General features: G+C 49.9%; 8 protein-coding genes across 8 annotated transcripts; 5 read left to right on the forward strand and 3 right to left on the reverse strand.

The window, feature by feature from the left end:
* Nucleotides 1-316: 316 nt before the first annotated feature.
* On the forward strand, nucleotides 317-3,168 carry MGYG_01881 (SCY1 protein kinase; the record flags this gene model as incomplete). Its single annotated transcript, XM_003177770.1, has 2 exons — nucleotides 317-1,760; nucleotides 1,817-3,168. 2 exons carry the CDS (start codon nucleotides 317-319, stop codon nucleotides 3,166-3,168), a joined length of 2,796 nt encoding a protein of 931 aa, XP_003177818.1.
* Nucleotides 3,169-3,478: 310 nt separating this feature from the next.
* MGYG_01882 (dipeptidyl-peptidase 3) lies at nucleotides 3,479-5,933 on the forward strand (the record flags this gene model as incomplete). The annotated part of the gene is made up of 3 exons (XM_003177771.1): nucleotides 3,479-3,786; nucleotides 3,867-4,746; nucleotides 4,818-5,933. The coding sequence occupies 3 exons, from the start codon at nucleotides 3,479-3,481 to the stop codon at nucleotides 5,931-5,933; spliced, it is 2,304 nt and encodes a 767-aa protein (XP_003177819.1).
* Nucleotides 5,934-6,666: 733 nt separating this feature from the next.
* Nucleotides 6,667-7,347, forward strand: MGYG_01883 (hypothetical protein; the record flags this gene model as incomplete). Its single annotated transcript, XM_003177772.1, has 2 exons — nucleotides 6,667-7,218; nucleotides 7,285-7,347. The coding sequence occupies 2 exons, from the start codon at nucleotides 6,667-6,669 to the stop codon at nucleotides 7,345-7,347; spliced, it is 615 nt and encodes a 204-aa protein (XP_003177820.1).
* A 1,058-nt stretch (nucleotides 7,348-8,405) lies between these two features.
* On the forward strand, nucleotides 8,406-8,914 carry MGYG_01884 (hypothetical protein; the record flags this gene model as incomplete). The annotated part of the gene is made up of 2 exons (XM_003177773.1): nucleotides 8,406-8,480; nucleotides 8,573-8,914. 2 exons carry the CDS (start codon nucleotides 8,406-8,408, stop codon nucleotides 8,912-8,914), a joined length of 417 nt encoding a protein of 138 aa, XP_003177821.1.
* A 645-nt stretch (nucleotides 8,915-9,559) lies between these two features.
* Nucleotides 9,560-11,456, reverse strand: MGYG_01885 (hypothetical protein; the record flags this gene model as incomplete). Its single annotated transcript, XM_003177774.1, has 3 exons — nucleotides 9,560-9,658; nucleotides 9,733-11,035; nucleotides 11,116-11,456. 3 exons carry the CDS (start codon nucleotides 11,454-11,456, stop codon nucleotides 9,560-9,562), a joined length of 1,743 nt encoding a protein of 580 aa, XP_003177822.1.
* Nucleotides 11,457-12,337: 881 nt separating this feature from the next.
* On the reverse strand, nucleotides 12,338-14,079 carry MGYG_01886 (hypothetical protein; the record flags this gene model as incomplete). The annotated part of the gene is made up of 4 exons (XM_003177775.1): nucleotides 12,338-12,358; nucleotides 12,458-12,722; nucleotides 12,792-13,852; nucleotides 14,077-14,079. 4 exons carry the CDS (start codon nucleotides 14,077-14,079, stop codon nucleotides 12,338-12,340), a joined length of 1,350 nt encoding a protein of 449 aa, XP_003177823.1.
* An 825-nt stretch (nucleotides 14,080-14,904) lies between these two features.
* On the reverse strand, nucleotides 14,905-16,439 carry MGYG_01887 (peroxin 20; the record flags this gene model as incomplete). The annotated part of the gene is made up of 4 exons (XM_003177776.1): nucleotides 14,905-15,059; nucleotides 15,228-15,330; nucleotides 15,481-16,257; nucleotides 16,326-16,439. 4 exons carry the CDS (start codon nucleotides 16,437-16,439, stop codon nucleotides 14,905-14,907), a joined length of 1,149 nt encoding a protein of 382 aa, XP_003177824.1.
* A 607-nt stretch (nucleotides 16,440-17,046) lies between these two features.
* On the forward strand, nucleotides 17,047-18,251 carry MGYG_01888 (hypothetical protein; the record flags this gene model as incomplete). Its single annotated transcript, XM_003177777.1, has 5 exons — nucleotides 17,047-17,115; nucleotides 17,179-17,294; nucleotides 17,350-17,380; nucleotides 17,447-17,853; nucleotides 17,927-18,251. The coding sequence occupies 5 exons, from the start codon at nucleotides 17,047-17,049 to the stop codon at nucleotides 18,249-18,251; spliced, it is 948 nt and encodes a 315-aa protein (XP_003177825.1).
* Between the last annotated feature and the right edge of the window lie 751 nt (nucleotides 18,252-19,002).

The following is a 19,002-nucleotide window of genomic DNA, read 5'->3' on the forward strand; positions in this document are numbered from 1 at the left end:
GGGGCAAGCATTACCTAGCAGGCTCTCGGCGTTTATGAGCGCAATACATTCGTTCTGACCCTGTCAATTGACTTTGCGGAGATTGCCTGGATCTCGCGCTAACGCGCCAGCATTCAAAGTTGATGCCCAAACGGGCCTCACATCATACCCCCCTTTCCCTCATTGCGAACACATAGGTTTGATATCTGCTTTGCGGCGCTGGAGTAGCTAGGTACTTGATGCAAGATACCCGAGGATTTGATAATACCAACATGCTCCTGGGGAGCCAGCTGTATTTGATGATACGTTCAGCGTGAATCGCCAGTGACCATTCGCCATGTTCTCATCAGCTTTGAAGTCGTTCTCATCGAACATATCCAATAACTACCAATATTCACCCAATCCCTCATTTATTTCGGGCCCTTGGAAGGTTCATAATGGCAAGAACAAAAACTCCGGAAAAGCTGTCTCTATATTCATATTTGACCGGAAATCCCTGGATCCCCGGACTGGAGGGCTGGTTTCACGGTCAAATGGTACCTCGCTGAAGAAAGTCCATGAAGAAGTCGTTGAGAGGCTTAAACGGGAAGCCGCAAATCTTGCCCGCCTGAGACATCCGTCTATTCTCCAGATCATTGAACCAGTGGAAGATACGAGACATGGCGGTTTGATGTTTGCCACAGAAGCGGTCACAACATCGTTGTCCGGCCTTCTACAGGAAAAGACTGATCAAGACTTATCTAGTCGCGTCGGAGGAAGGGTCAGTCGACACATTGCTGAGGATGCTGATGGATCAAGAGGGAGGCGGGAAATCGAGATTGACGAACTTGAGATCCAAAAGGGACTTCTTCAGATTGGCAAGGGCCTAGAGTTCCTGCATGAGTCTGCCAAAATCGTGCATGGCAATCTCACTCCCGAAGCCATCTACATAAACGCAAAGTCAGATTGGAAGATATCTGGCCTATCGTTTGCCGGGCCTACAAACCCTGAGTCTCAATCGCCACTACCCTCCCTTGCCTTATCTGAGGCCTTATTTCATGACCCCCGGCTACCTAGATCTGTACAACTTGATTTGGATTATACCTCTCCTGACTTTGTTATGGATTCCAATGTCTCTTCAGCAGCGGACCTCTTCTCCCTTGGGCTCATAATAGTTGCCCTTTTCAACTCCCCCCATACCTCTCCACTGAAAACTAATAGCAGCACGAACACATACAAGAAACTACTTAGCTCCTCTTCCACTATTCCTTCTCAATCAAATTCATTTCTCTCTTCCGGACCAATACCAAAGGACCTCGCCAACCATGTTCTACCGAAGCTTATTACCAGGCGACCAGCCCAGCGGATGAATGCCAGTGAATTCCAACAATCTCAGTACTTTGATAACATTCTTGTCTCCACCATCCGCTTCCTGGACACTTTCCCCGCCAAAACACAAAATGAAAAGTCACAGTTTATGAGGGGGTTATCTAGAATTTTGCCAGAGTTTCCAGCTTCAGTACTGGAACGCAAGATTCTGGACGCATTGCTTGAGGAAAGCAAAGATCGAGAACTACTGCCGCTTATTCTTCAAAATGTCTTCAAGATCCTTTCACGAGTTCCCACAAGCCAACGACTAGTTCCGGACAAAGTTCTTCCCCGCCTCAAGGAAATATTTCTCCCCCAGAGTAGTAAAGGCGCTGCTCAAGAAAGAGATACAAGCAAAGAAGCTGGGCTTATGGTTGTCTTGGAGAATATGCAAGTTCTTGCTGATAACTGTTCTGGCAAAGTCTTCAAGGATGGTCTGTCACCCATAATACCAAGAATCCTCTACTTACTCTACTAACGTTTATCATAGATGTAATACCACTGATACTCCTTGGATTGGATTCTCCAACTCACTCATTAGTAGACGCAACTATGAGGTGTCTACCGATATTGCTTCCTATTCTTGATTATACAACAGTGAAAGACGCAATATTCCCCCCAATAGCATCGGTATTTGCCAGAACTAGCAGTCTTGCGATAAAAGTCCGGGGCTTAGAAGCATTTTGTGTTCTCTGTGGTGGTTCGGCCAAGTCTAGCAGCCAGCCCACAGACGACGATCTTTCAGGAATGATCGCGGACTCCCAGACAGCGGCGAAGTCAACCTCCCACTCTATCCTTGACAAATACTCCATCCAAGAGAAGCTTATTCCATTGCTAAAGGCAATCAAGACCAAAGAGCCAGCGGTAATGATTGCCGCTTTGAACGTGTTCAAACAGGTAGAGCACACGGTCGATATAGAATTCGCAGCGCTTGAAGTCCTCCCAATCCTCTGGAGTTTTGCACTCGGTCCGCTTCTCAATGTGCAGCAATTTTCTTCGTTCATGGAGTTGATTAAGTCACTGTCGTCAAAAATTGAGCGAGAACAGACTAAAAAGCTTCAGCAACTATCGTCTAGCGGTGATGCGGGTGAGTTTTCCAAGAGTTCATCACTCCAAACCGGTAGGGTGTCTCCTCTGAACAACGGGGGAGGAGCTGGCGGCGACAAATCCGACTTTGAGCGGCTTGTGCTCGGTAAGAGCAAGGAGTCGTCTCCCTCCATGGACTCTTGGGGTGATTGGGGTAGCTCGTCTACGTCTATGGCCCAAGCTGCTACGAAGACAGAGGCTGTACCCCAGTTTTCGTGGTCTAGCAGTAGCACTACTGCTGCTTCTGCACGGCAAGGAAATGGCGGACTATCAAAACCAAACGCAAACATGCGATCAATCACGCCTGACACGACTATAAACTCGTTCCCGACGCTGCAGCCGGGGCATAAGAGCAACACTTCGTCGCTGTCTTCGATGGCCACGCTTCAGCCTCTCTCGCCCAAGGCTCCTCAGGGCGGCATGATGATGATGGGAAACAACAGCTTTGGTGCCCAGCAGGGTGTTAGCCAGTTTACGTCCCCCAGCACCAGTTCCTTCAACATTCCTACCATTGGTGGTAAGCCTGTTAGCAGCGGCAGCTCATCATGGCAAACCCAAGGGCAGATGAACACCATGACACCTTCATCTCCGTACACCATCGCTCCGCCTCCTTCGAACAATAACCAATTTCAACGAACCCATTCAGCCACCTCAAACAACACAATGTCTGCCTTTTCTAATCTACCCTCACCTCCGTCTGCCAGCTCAAACCAGCAGCAAAAGCAGGGGCTGGATAAGTATGACAGTTTGCTCTAGACTTGAACCCGTTCAATGACTTTTAGGACATAGCCTTACGATGAAAATTACTTGATCCGATAGCTTTTATTTCTATTATCTCCCTTGATATATCCTCGCCCCTAGCCGGCTTCTCCCGTAGTTAACAAGTTAATTAGATTAAATAATCTCTAGTTATCGATAAGAAGGGCTAGAAACGTCGTATTTAACAAATATTCAGTGAAGCTGTTAGCAAAAAAGGTACAAGATGTCAGGCTACCGGATTGGTTAACGTTGTTTGACAGGCAGACAAATAGGTACATCGTAACCAAGGCTTCCTTGCATGATCTCGATGACCCCTCTTCGCCGCAGCTGCAGCAGAGCGTCCGGCGGCTTCCTCTCTGCCTCACTCCTGCGCAACCAGCATCAACGACTGCCTCGAGCTCTTCCGTCCGCTCCAGTTTTGCAATCACCATCAACATCTCTGTACCGGCATTTCTCGAGTAGTAGTAGGAAGCTGAACTCTAGAGCCATGGATACCCAAACAAAGCACCAGTACCTGGCCGATTCTCCGCCAACGATCGTAAGACTCGAGATACGGCCTCACTTTGAAGCTCTCAAGGATGAGAAGCTCAAGAGATACTCCCATTTCATCAGCAGGTGAGCTTGATGCCAGCTCTTTTTGTATTATCTGTTTATTATCTTTATGTTAGACACGACTGACCTTTTGGCCGTACTAGGGCTGCTTTCCAGGGAACCCGAATCACGCTCCGTCAGGTCTCTCCCGAGTCTGAACCGATATACGATCTTATAATATCTCTCTACAACTCCTGCAAGGGTGACTGGAAGGCTTTGGCCGCGAAGACAAACACAAGCCCTGAGAACCTGCAGTTCTTCCTCGAATATGCCGCGCAGTTCCTGGGGAACTGTGGAAACTACAAGGGATTCGGCGACTCCAAGTTCATCCCCAGAATCCCATCCGATGCGTTTGAGGCTCTGGCTTCTGGCTCGCCGGAGACGAAGAAGCTGTTTGAGCTTGCATGCAAGTCCGGAGGAGGGATATATGAGACCGCTTCGTTAGATCTGATGCATCTAGGATACCCCGAGAAAGGCCAGATGACGACGTATTACCCCGATTCTCCAACCATTACCAAGGAAGAAATCACTTTGATTGGTGACTTCTTAGAGAAGAAGCAGCTCCTTCTGGAAAACACAAGGCTCAGAAAGACCAAGGAGGGTAATTTTGAGTTGTTGATTGCGTCGGCTGAGACATCACCGGCCGGCAAGGACAGGGATGTTGGAGACGTTGATGGATGGGATCTTGAAGGCAAGCTTGCCGGCAAGAAGCTTACGCTTGTGTATGGTGACTATTCCGAGATCATGAAGAAGATTGCAGAGAGCATTAAGCAGGCCGGTGCGAACTCCGCAAACGATATACAGAAGAAGATGCACGAAGAGTACTTCAAGTCGTTTACCACCGGGTCCATAGAGGCTTACAAGGAGAGCCAGCGTTACTGGATTCGGGACATTGGCCCCATGGTAGAGTCTGACATTGGCTTTGTCGAGACCTACCGTGACCCTCATGGCGTGCGAGGCGAGTGGGAAGGCTTTGCAGCAATGGTGCGTATCTACCCTACCTATCTACGTAGCGATTGTAGGTATTGTATGCCGCTAACTACTGTATATTGCAGGTCAACTTGGAACGCACCAAGGCGTTCAGTAAGCTGGTTGAGAACGCCGAGAAGATGATTCCCAAGCTGCCCTGGAGCAAGGAATTCGAGAAGCAGACCTTTTTGAGTCCCGACTTTACCTCGCTCGAAGTGATGAGCTTTGCAGGCAGCGGTATTCCCGCTGGAATCAACATCCCCAACTACGACGACATCCGCCAGAACTTGGGATTCAAGAACGTGTCCCTGGGCAATGTGCTGAGTGCTAAGGCACCCAATGAGCCTGTCCCTTTTATCCGTGAGCAGGACCTGAGCCTCTTCCGTGAGCACCGAGATGCCGCGTTTGAAGTGCAGGTGGGAATCCACGAACTTCTCGGCCATGGTACGGGTAAGCTGCTGCAGGAGACCAGCCCCGGCAAATACAACTTTGACGTCTCCAACCCACCCGTGAGCCCGATCGACGGCAAGCCCATTTCGACCTGGTATAAACCCGGCCAAACCTGGAGCTCCGTCTTTGGATCGATTGCCTCTTCCTACGAGGAGTGCCGTGCCGAGTGTGTGGCCATGGCTCTTGGCTGCGACTTTGGTATCCTGCAGCTGTTCGGGTTTGGTGATGGCAAGGAGGACATCAACGGCGTGGCAGGCGACGTCCTGTACGCCAGCTACCTGCAGATGGCACGCGCGGGAGTCGTTGCTCTCGAGTTCTGGGACCCAAGCAGCAAGAAATGGGGCCAGGCACACATGCAAGCGCGGTTCAGTATCCTGCGCGTCTTCCTAGAGGCTGGCGACGACTTTGTGCGCCTGGTGCACACGGCGGACGACCTCTCTGACCTGGAAATCCACCTTGACCGGTCGAAGATCCTCAGCCACGGCCGGCCGGCTGTCGAGCGGTACCTCCAGAAGCTGCATGTGTACAAGAGCACGGCGGACTTTGCGGCCGGCAAGGCGCTCTACGACGAGAGCACCCACGTCGACGAGTGGTGGGGGACCAAGGTGCGTCCGGTCGTGCTGCAGAAGAAGGTACCGCGCAAGGTCTTTGTGCAGGCCAACACCGTCCTGGAAGGCGACCGGGTGGTTCTGAAGGAGTATGAGCCGACTCTCGAGGGCATGATCCAGAGCTACGCTGAGCGAGACGTATAGCCATTGTCATGCTTGCGAACTAACTAGCTGTCGATAACACCTTGGGCCCATGTCCCGACCGGCTGCTGCATGCTGGCCTCTTGTGCTGCCACGTATCAACCCGAACCAATGTCTGCCTCGCTTTTTCTATTCTATTCATCTTCTTCCTATTGTCGCGGCTCACTTTCTTATTGAGAACCCAAAAAAGCAAAAAGGGGCGACAATAGGAATGCTGCTTAGTAAGCCTATTGACATCAACATCAAGCAAGCAAAAAGAAGCAAAAAGACATAAGGAAAAGTGTTATTAAGATGCATGTTTGGAGCTGCAGGGAAGAAGAAGAAGAAAAAGAAGAAAAGCCGGGTTTCTATTGATACAAGGCCATGTCAATGCTAGCCACACAGTTGATAGTGATAATAATAATAACAGCTAGCTAAGGGATCCATGCTTTGGGGTACCAACAAAAGGGACTTAGTAGCCTACATTTAATAACCTATACTGTCCAGCTAACAACTAAATGCCCTGTTCCATTGACACTTCTGACAGTCCTTTGCCATAGCAACAGAACCTCTTTCTCCTCTGTCTGACTATATATATATATTTATTTATATATACATCTTCTCCTGCCTGTCAGCCATAGCAACGCTCTACTTTGGACTGTTGTTATTCCTGCCTTTACCCCAATTATCAAATTATCTACCAGAACACAGCCAAAAAAGGGGGAAAAAATAAAAACAGAAGAAAGAACAGAAAAAGATGCTACCACCATCAGATTCATTTGCTCACCAAAACCTCAAGCTGGCAGAAGTCCTGGCCAGCCTTCAAAAGCAGACTGCTGCTGCTCCTCCACCACCATACGCTGCCACTGCTACTACTGCTACACCCGAGTTGCTTGGGGAGTTCGAAGACGACGAGGAAGATGATAGCACGTCTGTAGCCCCCATTGTCATTAAGATTGATACCTCTATCTCCATCGACGGGCAGAACAACACCGTCGCAATACCCACTGCTTCGGAAGACAGTCAGTCAGATGTTCAGAACTCGGCTCCATCAATACAGCAGCTGCAACAACTACAGCAGCGTCGACAGGCAAAGTCAGCACAGCTGGCGTCGGCTATTATCTTAGCCCTGAAGTCCGCCAGTGTCTTGGATGATATAGAGACGGGCAGGCAGCGGCCAATTGAGATTGAAGTCAACGCCGGTATCAGGATTACGGGGAATTCGAACATGGTTTGTCCTGGAGCTCGGAAGAGGGCTGGATCCGATCTGGCATTGGGGCAGCTGGACAGGAAGCGTCGAGCACAGTCGGTACGTTTCTAGTGTGCATATAAGCTTATTTAATATCTAGGCTGTTCATTAACACACAGCATATAGGAGCCCTTGGAGATCCCTGAGAGGAAGCGAGTACTTACCACCAAAGAGTCAGCCAGTACTTGAGCGGCTTATTCGCCTATCCTTGATTCAATGGGTTACTCTATCCGCCCGTGACCTCAGTATACATCGAAGTAGCACAGCAAGGAGCCCAAAGTTGATATGGACTGCCATTGGTGACATGCGGAATAGAGTAAGTCATCCTTTTAATTATACTCCGTATGGCGTAAGCGTTTGCTCTAACAATATTGCGAACCAGACAGTTGACAGACCCTCTATTCGTTCTCTTATCTTGCTTCTTTATAAATAGCAGGCTTGGGGAACAGAGTGACAAAGTTACCATACGAAAACGTCAAGCAACCTGCGATGCCCTTGATATGACATAGAAAGTGCCCCATGCGAGTTTCATGGCTTTTATTTCACTGATGATATGTGTTATTATTACTACTACTCTCGTAAAGAGTTGTACGGAGTTTTTCTTTAGACGCAGGCGGCCTTAGAACTAGCTATTATTTGATGAATGTCATGTACTTGCATTGTCTCGACCTTTTCTACGCTAGATCCTATCTGTCCCAGCGTCATGGATAAGAGTCCATTGATCGCGCGACCTGGCCCAGCCGGATGGATTTCCCGGGTTCAGCCAAGTAGTTAACTAACTATTTAGCTGCCCAGTTAGTTAGTTGGCTAGGGTGCATCGAGGCCTATGATTACTATGCTGCAGCTTGGAAACGTCACTTTTCCACAGCTTCTCTTGCCGGCTACCTTACTCGAGGTACTGTGCCTGGTTATCATCGTGGAGATCTAGGAGCGAGCGGACATCTTTAACTAACTTAGGCAGTCAACGGGTTGACTCCAGCTCCATATTAGTTAACTAACCGGGTCATTGACCGGTTTTTATACTGGAGAACATCCCAGACAACGTCAGACTCTTGCCACGAAATGTGACGTCAATTGGATATTGCAACAGGTCTGTCAATCATTTAAGAGAGCGATGCTCTATGAAATATAGGACCGATGGACTAGGGAAACAATACTTTATCTTCGCTCTGTTTTGTTATATCTGTCAAGTTACGCCTACAACTACTACCCTGTTATCACGATCTAGATAATTATACAATATCAAAATGTCCAACGTCCACCACCCAGCTGGAGAATTCAAACCATCAAGACCTCACGACGAACATCTGGATGGCCCAAAGGTATTTTTACTTTTATTTTTATACTATCTCCTACCTCCTATAGTTTACCATACAGCTATATAAACGATATGCTAATACTGTCCTGCAACCAGCATAAACCCGGCGTCAAGGCATCACCAGCAGACCATGTACCAGAGTCCCACCCCCAGCCAGTCGCAGTAGGCACTGCTCCGCGTGGAAATTTATACCAACCCAAGCCGTCGGCGGAGGACATTGGTGGCAATGAAGAAGGCGTTCCCGCCAGCTCGACTTTGATGGGAGCTACATCTGCGGACGTGAATAAGGGAATGGGAAAGCCGATGCAGGGTCAGACACAGACCGAAATTAGACACGAAGGCGAACATCATCGGAAGAATCCAGGCTCTGGGCTGGAAGGAGTGGGTGCAAACACTGCCAGAACCGAGACGGAGATGAATAGGTTGCAGAGGGAGTAAGTGAGTGTGAGACACGGCTGGCCTGGCATAGGGCACCCAGGGGAGTTGTTACTTTATTGGTAATTAGTTAATTAATGAATGTATTACATTCCCCACGAGGTTTGATATTCACTATCTCCACGTAAGGCATTCCACTATTCGAGAACATCCCAAACAAATACAATCAAAGAACAGCTAAGGCGAAGAAAAAAAAGGGGGGGGGGGGGGTCTGAATTAAGAAGAGAAAGCAAAGACGGAGCCAGCTTGCGCCTTTTGTACCGTATCCTTCTGCAGCCGGCAAATGCATAACGTGTTCCCATAATACATCGATAAGGAGAGGTAGAAAGAAATGGGGAAGAAAAGGGGGTGGCGGGAAGGCTAGAAGAAAATGAAGTTCAGTCGATGGTTCCCGTAAAGCCCTTCTTATAAATGAGCCGATAAAAGGATATTTGCAAACGAGGTACCGACGAGTAAGGATGGCGGCAATGAGTAGAAGGTCAGAATGGAATATTCATTTGTTGATTCTGGTAGCTGGGATAGATGGGGATGTCCAAGTCTGGGACTTGGTTGGGTATATATTTTTCGATCATCAGGTAGGATTAGATTGCTGCAAGGCAGAAGGGAGTGGCAGTAGCGATCAATAAACACAGAGAGCATTTGAAGTTCTTAACGTATGATTGAATGGTCGACATAATGCAGCCCCTTTTGCCAGGCTGGGAGTTGCTTGTTGCATTCATACTGGTATCCACAGTTGTGACAGAGGGTCTGTTTGAAAAGTGTTGTTAGCCTCAGGGCCAATACCAGATATTTATTGTTGCACATAGAGATAAAATACTTACCCTTGGTCCTGCTGGTCCATCCCGCACTGCCCATACTGCAGAGCCCCAGACAAGGCAGTTTGAACACCGCCATGCTTGTCTCTCCCAGTCAGCCAGCGTTCCTCCTCCGCCTCCATAGCCGGCTGCTGCTCCAGTGTCTGGGGTGCCTCTGCCACCAGGGGTACCGCTTCGGCCAGTTGGACTGGGACTTCGCAGGCGACGTTTCCTCTTACTTCTCTCTCCGCGGCCCATGGGAGTCTCGGTGCCGTCTGGGATATCGAAATAGCTGCCGGAACCTTGTCTCGATAGCTCCGGTGCCGACGCAGCAACCGCACCTGTTGACGAGAACCTGGCCGTCTCTCGTCGAAGCCTCCTGATCTGCCGCTCTCGGTCGCCTTCTCTCTTCTCAATCTCTTCCTTGGATAGAGTCTCGATCCTAGTCTCCCATTCGTCTCCTAAAGTGTCAGGGTCATATCGCCAGCCGGCTTCTTGGCCGTTTGCTGCCTGGTTGTCGATTTCTTGCCCCAGGCCACCGGCACCGCTGAGAAGAGCACCGCTCTCACACGCTTCTTTCTTCAGTTTCAAAACCGCCTCGTATATTCCGTGGGCTATTGAGCTCACCCACTCTGGGCCGAGGCCGAGGTCTGCGCATGTCACTTTTGAGAACTGCTCGGCCATCCCTCGCGAATGCAAAAGGGACCACTCGAATTTATCACTATATAGCTTATTGTGAAGATTTATATTGAGAACGACAATACATCTATATGCATCGTCGGGGTCATAAGGCGAGTCAGCCTCGGATGAATCCACTGCAGCACTCCCATTCTGCTGTCCGGATTTTGCGGTTTCAGAAGGCGCTGCAGGAGTTGCTGGAGTGGTTTGCATTGGTGTGATCGGTCGTTCTGCAATGGCAGTTACCTTTGGCGTGGTATCTATCTGTTTTGGCATAGTTGCTGTGGTCTGAAAAAGGGGATGCATGGCAACACCAGCGTACTCCTCTAACTGCTGCCGAATCTGATTACATATCGCCAAAGCTGTTGATTGTGGATTTGGCAGGTCTAACTCGCGCACAAAGACCGACGCAAATTCCTCAGGCGTCGTCAAGGCTTCGTGCAGGTTCCAAAGGAAACTGTCCTTTATCCTATATGGTGGCGCCGGTTCGGGCTTTCTATAAGCGGGCAGCGTAGGGTTGATGCCGGCTTCCAAGTAGTTTCGCGGCAACGGGAATGGTTCAACAGGTTGAAACGCTGGGATTTCAAGATCGATTCGGATGGGTATAAGATTCACCGGTAGCTGCGCCTGAGCCCTCAAGTGTCTCTCTCTCCTATGCATTCCAGTTAGCGCTTTCTAAGTCTTCGTCAAATGAGAAGGGAAAAAAACGCGACGATTCGACTTCTGGCGTACCCTGCTTTGATTGACTTCCGTACAACCCAGTCCCTGTAGTTGGCCTGGACGTTGACAGGCGCGGATATCTCCTTGCCTAGTTTTTCCCCCGCGGGCCCCAGATAAGGAGTTATTTCATCTCGTCGTAAACTGCGCAACCCGGTCGGCCGCCGGGGACCCTCGCTGTCCTCAAAGTCATCGTCGTCGTAGTCGTTCTCCGCGTAGTTCACTACGACGGTTCCGCGCTTTGTCGTCCGTACTGGCGGGGCGGCCGGCGCGGTTGGCAGAACAGGCGAGATCAGCGAATTGGCATACTGGCGCAGTCGAGGGGCATAGGAGGTCACATAGCCCAACGGCGGCATGGTGAAGCAGTGGAGGGTGGTGCAGGGCGTTGGGGATTCTATCAGAGCAGCTCGATAGACATTGCCAAGAGCCGGCGGCAGCGCTTTTTCGACAGAGACGCGTCTGGGGGGTGTTAGGCTGCTCAGCAACGGCCTTTGAAGCGCGCAACAGACAGGCTACAAAGCGCACAGAGGTGGAAGACACGAAGATGAGAAGCAAAGCAGCAGTTTTTTTCTATCTCCTTCATGAAGACATTTTTTTGCTTCTTCAAGTTTTTGTTGCTTCATTTTTTTCTGCTTTGAAGGAAAAGAAAAAAGAAACATGAGAAAGGCCGCGCTAGCCTAAAGGGGTTAGATTGAATTACATAAGCTATCAGATATAAAAAGCGTCAAAAAGACAGACGAAGATGAAGAAAAAAGAAGAAAAAGGAGGAAAAAGGGGGGAACAAGATGAAGAAGATGGAGGTTGGTATCCTTATGTATAGTTGGTGGTCTCTACATACAAGAGGAAGGAGAAAGGACAGATGCAGCAGGCGGGAAAAAAAGGAGAAAAGGAAATGCACAGAGTGACTGTTATGTAGTTGCGCCCTAAAACACCTAAGGATCTGAAACAAATGAGTCTCGAGAGATCAAAAAGGGGGGAGGAGAAGATATGGGAAGGAAAATGGAAGACTGAAAGATGTCAAAGTGAGAGAGTAAAGGTAAAATGGGTAAGTACGGAGTAAAGAAGAAGAAGCAGCAGCAGAAGAAGGAGAAGAAGAACACGACATAACATAGTTGGTCTGAGATGATTCTCGTCCAGACGGAAAGGAAGCAGAGTCAAGGTTGTACGGGGTGATTATATTTGGAGATAAGATGATGAAAAAATTGAATCTGTTATTTTTCTTTTGCGATGCTTTTGATCAACGGAGGCCGATAACGCTCTGTGAGTAACCGTGTTGTTAGCTTGCGCGATCTCTCGATATCAAAGGCGTGATATATATTATAAAAAGAGAGAGAGAGAGAAGAGAGAGAGAATATACCATTTCTAGGGTCCACACTCTCCGGATCCAAACCTTTAGTTTGCCTTCTACTCCCTCAACGTTCTCGAGCTCAACACCTTCCCACCAGCATCTTCGGGCTGGTTTTCTCCAGAATAGAAGCAGTTTTTGGGCCATGCCGACGGCATTGCTGTTGGCCAAGTCGCCTCTGATATCGGTCCGTAGCTTGGCCAGCGCCAGACTGCATATCACGGCCTTGTTTGGCTCGCCTGCACGGTGGCCCCATCTGTCATCATGGTTGAAACCTCTGTACACAACGTTAATGGACAAAGTAATTTTAGTCATAGGGTAGAATATAGAATATGTGTAAACTCACCCTGCAGTTAGCATTTCGATGAGATGCTGTTCGGTAGATCCGGGCTCATCACTTTTCCGTAGTCCCGAGAAGATACCGTCCTGCTTGAGTAAGGCACGGCCGGCAGCTCGCTTGATCTCCATCATCTCTGGATGCTCAATCTCCGCGGTTGGAGGGATGGTGTAGAAGTCGAGGTCTTCGCGCAGGACGATGATTCCAGCGCGGTCCTGCAGCATGTCCCGAGCAGGATTCGGGATGGGGTCAGCGGCCTCGACAGTTGGCGAGGTAGTTGGGGAAGGCGAAGAGGACGGAATTGACTGAGCAACGGCCCGGAAGAAATCTAGCATGTACTGGAGGGACAGCGGATCATAGTCGACTGGGTATACGTCTCCCTCATGGAAGGAGCCCATGTGTCCATCCGGCAGCAGTCCGTTGGGGAACAAGGACAGAAGAACAAACTCGGGCAAGGTAAGGAGCTCGTCGCGGGAGAGAGTGAACCTCATGCCACGCAGGTCCAGCGTTATGTGCTCATCTCCGCCAATATCTCCAAGCGAGTTCAGCGGCGGCCCGCCAGTCTGCTGCACCTGTGTGATGATACTCGAAGCCCCTCCTGCGGCAGCCATGACGTATGTAAAGGACTGGAGTGGGATGGACCCCTCGGTGTACGGAGGCGGAGGCTCACCGTCGTCCTGACCTTTGCCAGACGACTCGCCCTTGTCTCTGGAAAGCTCGGCCTTGGTCTCAGTGACTACTCGAGGAGTGACGGGTGACGAGGACGGAGAAGCTTCCTCAAACGGAGGCGCCGGGGCAAAAGTGGGTGGTGAAGAAGCCCCTGACTCGGCGACTGAGAGTGCTGAGTTGTTGTACTGGTGAAGACCGACTACTTCGCCTGCTTCTTCCTCTCCTTCTCCCTGACCTGCACTTGAATAAAGAGACGAAAACGACGGCGGAAGAGGCGAGAGAGCGATCGACGATGAAGAACCGGACGGTAGAGAGTGACTGGGGGGAGGGTTTATGCGTGAATTACTGTTGTTATCCACGGTGCTGAGATCGGGGGGGACGTTCGCGACTGAGCTGCACCCCTAAAGGACTGATGTGTCTGGCGGTAAAAAAGGGGAGACGGCCGGGCCCTTTTTCACTTGCGGCTCCCGCCCAGCAAAAGCGTCTTCGTATTCCTTATTGGTGTCTCTGTTCGAGCCGGAAGGGCCAGGCTCGGGTCAAGGTATTCGGGGTCGGGGCCGGGTCAGAGAGACAGAGCAGTCGGTGGTTGTTGGGCTTGCGGGTGGTGGTGATGTTGCCCTTGGACCATGGGGAGTGGCGCTTAGCTAGGGGTGGATTATGATTAAGATCAAGATCGCTCGATGCGACGCACTTTTTTCGAGATAACACTATTAATTAGGCGATGGATGCTCTTGGAGATGCCCAAACAGCTGCTCCTGCGATAGCGTCGACAGCCGAAGGGGGGACGGTGGGTGTTCTTTCTGGCGCTGTCGTTCTTGTCTTTCTGCGTCTTCGTCGTCGTCTTCGCCTTTTGCTGGAAGCGCCTGCAGGTCACGTGGTGGTCACTTTGCAGGTGGGTATCTCAGGCGATGGCATCAAGCAGTCTTTAAGCAGTTTGTCTTTTGTGTAAAGCAGTGTTTAGATGTCCCAGCGAGTGTTGTTGTTTGTTCAAGGAGCGGATGCAGACTTGGGAAGGCTGGATAGACGTGGGAGCAAAGAGTTGGTACATATAGTTGTAGGCACAACAACCAACAGCAGGCCTAAGTTTGCTTTAGACGCAGCAAAAGTGCCTTTGATCCTTGCTTGGTCCAAGGTTAGTTGCCTCCCACATGATGGCAGTGATGATGAATCCTGCTCAGGAACTGCTAACTGTCATCTACGCGATATCCACCAGTGATGTAATGGACCTGTGAAGGATCCTGGCCTCGGCAAGGAAGTAAATACTAGATCTAGGTAGGTGGTCAAGGGGGAAACAGCTGAATGTTTTCGCTCAAGTGCCGAAGGGGTATTCTATATAACGATGCTAAGATATAAAAAAAAACGTCTCTAGAGGGCGTGACCACTCTCTTTCTCTCCTTCCAATTATCCAGCTGCTCTCTGCCCCAAAAAGTGAGTGAATGCACCAAGCCAAAGTCTAGCCAAGGAGGTCAATGTCCAAATCGTGGCGGAAGAAACAGTCAGGTGGATTGGGAGTTCGGTGATCAATAAGCTGGGATTTCCAAAGGAACTTTCGGTAGATGGCATCACGGTCTTCTTCTGCGCGCTGCTGATGGCTGCTCTCGTCTAAGTCTGCTGATGAGAACTGCATATCAGGAGAATAACGGTAGTGTTGGGGTGGAAGAAGCTCTAGCGAGTCCTCCGGTAGTCAAGCTCCGGGAGAAGTGCCTATTTGCCGGGTGTTAGAGCAAAGCAGGTAAGGGGGACATAGAATGATGTAAGGGTGCAGGTGTGACTTACTGGCTTCATTGTGCTCGCCTGAGTCTAGGTCTATAGGGAGGCTTCCGGATAGCTTGCTCTGTTCCGGGTACAGGGGTCCGCCGGGATGTAAAGGCTGTTGCACCTGAAAGGCCCATTAGTACGCACGGGTGCAAAACGATCGTAAGAAAAGTCGGAAGAACGTTTTCAATTCCAGTACCCAGCAGTTATATAACGAACGTGGCGTGGGTTGGTTTCGGGCCGTAGGAAAAATAAACTATGAGTGAGTACTGACTTTGCGGAACTCGTCACCGTCGACGACAATTTCGCGGTCACGGAGTTGTCTCATCAAGGCAAGGAAGTTGCTCTGCTTGAACTTCTGGCTTTGATCATGGCTCACACGGTCAAGTAGCTCTCCCGCGGTCTTTGATAGCTCATCAGACTCGTTCACCCCTTCTTCAAGTTGGGCTGGTATGTTGTCCGAACCGATTCTAATCGTCTCGAGTGGTGCCGGCTCTAGTTCCTCTGGTTGCAGTGCTAAACTCTCTTCCTGTCGTGCAGACTCCTGTAACTCGATTTCGGCGCGCGCCTCCGCAAACGCTGCTTCAAATGCGGAATCATCGAAGACTTCTGCTGGCTTCGACTGGCTCTGCAAGCTCTCAGTGGTGGCCGGTGTAAAGGTATCTGGCCGAGCAAACCCGGGATTGCCTAGCATGCCCATACCAGGACGGTAGGCCATGCCCCCTTGGAACATGGTAGACTGTGGGGTTTGCTGTACCCCACGCGGGAGCTCATGGTGACGGCCGGCCGAGTTGGCCTGGAATGTAGGTGTATCGGCTTTGATCTGGTGTAGTGGTTGTTCTAACTGAGGTCCGGCAATGTGCAGGTTTTGGAAATCGGTAGCCCAGCCGGAGACATCTGCGCTGGGCTGAGACGCAAACTGGGGAGGCGGAGGTAGGAAGGCGTTAATATTATTAGGCTGATCTGCGAGCAATGGAGCCGAGTATCCGGCTTCGAAGGCATTGAACTCTGCATCTAGTTGTCCCTGAGCCGACGTATTTGATCGAAAGCCCTGTAGAGAAAGCCGAGGGAGTTAGCGCAGCTGCTCAACCCGGTCTTGTGACAGCAGGCCCGCCTTACCTGAGCTGGAGACTGTCGCGAGGAGATTCTATCCTGCTGAAGGGTCCGGTCAACAGACGTATGTTTCTGAAAGTTCTGTAGAGCATTTGAAGGGCCGCAAAGTGCATCCGCCATGGCTGTTTCTTATATAGCTTGCTGTAACAGCAGATCGGCCGGACCGTGGGAAGGAAGAGATAAGAGAACGACACTTGTGTAGCAAGGAGGTGATGGTTCTACTCTATAAAGGCGCAGAGCCACAGATATCTGGAATTAATAAAGTGAAGGAGGGAAAAGAAGAAGAAGAAGCAGAAGCAGAAGTGAAAGGAAGAAGTGAAGTCGACATTCTGCTTTATCGCCGAAAGAGGAAGAGGGAGCAGACGACGGCCCGTGACCCTTGGTTGAGCCGAGGCTTATTCCTAAAGCGGAAAGGCGCCGGTAAAAGGATAAAATGTTTATCCTCAGTTGATTAGATAAGATTTATCTGTGGCTGGTGGAAAATTCACGTGATCTAGCCTCTCGCTGCTGTGGCTTGACTTGCCTTTGATGCCAGCTCGACCACTTTGAAAGTTGAACTTCGACCTTGAACACAGATAGTAACATCGCGCAGACTACAGTCCTCCCCCGTCCTCCTGTTGATTTACTCTGCGGTTGCGCCAATTGAGACGAAGATACCAGGAGTGACAGCTACGCATAGACAGGATGGTATGGATATATCCTCCGTCTTGCTCCCCCTTTTTCAAGGATGTCCCCCGCTAACATGTTGATACAACAGGCGCAAGTGATAACCAACTCGGGCCATGATGACATGATTGTACGCTTCCTTTTTGTGCCTTACATCTGGCTTGGGATTGAATACTAAATTCGCCGTGGATAGCATGATGCCGGACTCGACTACTTTGGGCGGAAGCTTGCAACATGCTCCTCAGACAAGACAGTCAAGATATTTGAAATCGAGGGAGAATCACACAAGCTTCTCGAGACACTTAAGGGGTTAGTTGGACTTCTGGAATGCCATCTACCTACCTACCTACTAACTTTCTGTTAGTCACGAAGGAGCGGTTTGGTGCGTTGCGTGGGTACGTTGTTGTTCTTTCCATCCTATACGCGGAAGAGATGGCTGAACGGTCTATCTACACCAACAGGCACATCCAAAATACGGCACAATACTAGCATCTTCCTCCTACGATGGGAAAGTCCTCATATGGCGTGAACAAAGCGTTGGCGGCGGCGCTCACTCCTCAACCTCCTGGAGCCGAGTGTTCGATTTCTCCCTCCACACTGCTTCCGTAAATATGGTATGCTGGGCACCCCATGAGCTCGGTTGCTTGCTCGCCTGCGCCTCCTCCGATGGACAGGTCAGCGTTCTTGAGTTCCGCGATAATAGCTGGACACATCAGATTTTCCACGCTCACGGACTCGGAGTCAACTCTATCAGCTGGGCACCCGCCGCCGCCGCGGGTTCAATCATAAGCGCCAATGCTGGTGCAGGACAATCGAGAAGATTCGTTACTTGTGGAAGTGACAATCTCATATTCATATGGGACTACAAGTATGCATGCACATCTACTTTCACGCCGTCATATTTACTTTAAGCAGTATCGCTAACTTGCGGCCTCATCTAGCCCTGAGTCCAAAACCTACTCCGCAACGCAAACCCTTCAGGGCCATACCGACTGGGTGCGTGATGTAGCTTGGTCCCCTAGCATCTTGTCCCGATCCTACATTGCCTCCGCATCCCAAGACAAGACTGTACGAATCTGGACTTCGGATCCATCAAACCCTCAGGAATGGACGAGTGAGAAGCTAGAGTTCGACACTGTTGTCTGGCGCGTCAGCTGGAGCCTAAGCGGTAACATTCTTGCTGTCAGCGGCGGTGATAACAAGGTCAGCTTGTGGAAGGAAGATCTGAAGGGCAAGTGGGAGAAGGTTAAGGATATCGAGGAGTGAACGTGACCCGGCAGGTGAAAAGCAAAAAAAGAGGACGGTTCTGAATACAAAGTCATTTAATCCCCGGCTGCTTTAATATATTCCTTACTGTCTATCTGTTCGTCTGTGTGTTGTCTCTTTAGGAGTTTGAGTTCTAAGACTGGTGGGAAACTACATTGTTCGGAGCGGCTGCTTCGTTCGCTTTTTTCATTTATATTCCTCTTTTTGAGTTTCCTATATCATCATGAGAACAGTCACGGTAGATTCAATGCCCAAAATCTTCCTCCACTCGACTCCAGTGGAGGAAGGATCCCACGAATCTATATACATACCCATCACGCCCACCGTATAACGAGAGATCTAATAACATCAACTCTCCCGGTTTAACCTCAATACGGGCCTCCTTTTTCAACCACCAACAAAGCGAGGCAGAACGGCGCACGCAACATGAGTCAAGGGAAGAATGTCTACGTGAGAAAGAGTGAAAAGGTAGTAAAATAAAAGGAACAGCATAACGCATCAAAACCGGCACGGGCAGGGTAGAAATTGAGTCGGACAGGAGATGGAAATGTGATAAAATAGATAACATTGCGTAACATTGCGGGCAGGTAATTAAGAGCGTGAAACAGAGGGGCATATCAACGTCAGTCAAAAAAAAAAAAAAAAGGAAAGAAAGAGTAGTATCAGGTATCCAACCCCCAACGGACAGATATCTATAAACGAATAGGAAGTAAAGAAGTTGGGTTGTATGTAAGAAAGAAAGCATTTATGT

This window comes from Nannizzia gypsea, genomic scaffold (genome assembly GCF_000150975.2).
Source record: "Nannizzia gypsea CBS 118893 supercont1.1 genomic scaffold, whole genome shotgun sequence".
In the NCBI taxonomy this organism is placed as follows: Eukaryota; Fungi; Ascomycota; class Eurotiomycetes; order Onygenales; family Arthrodermataceae; genus Nannizzia; species Nannizzia gypsea.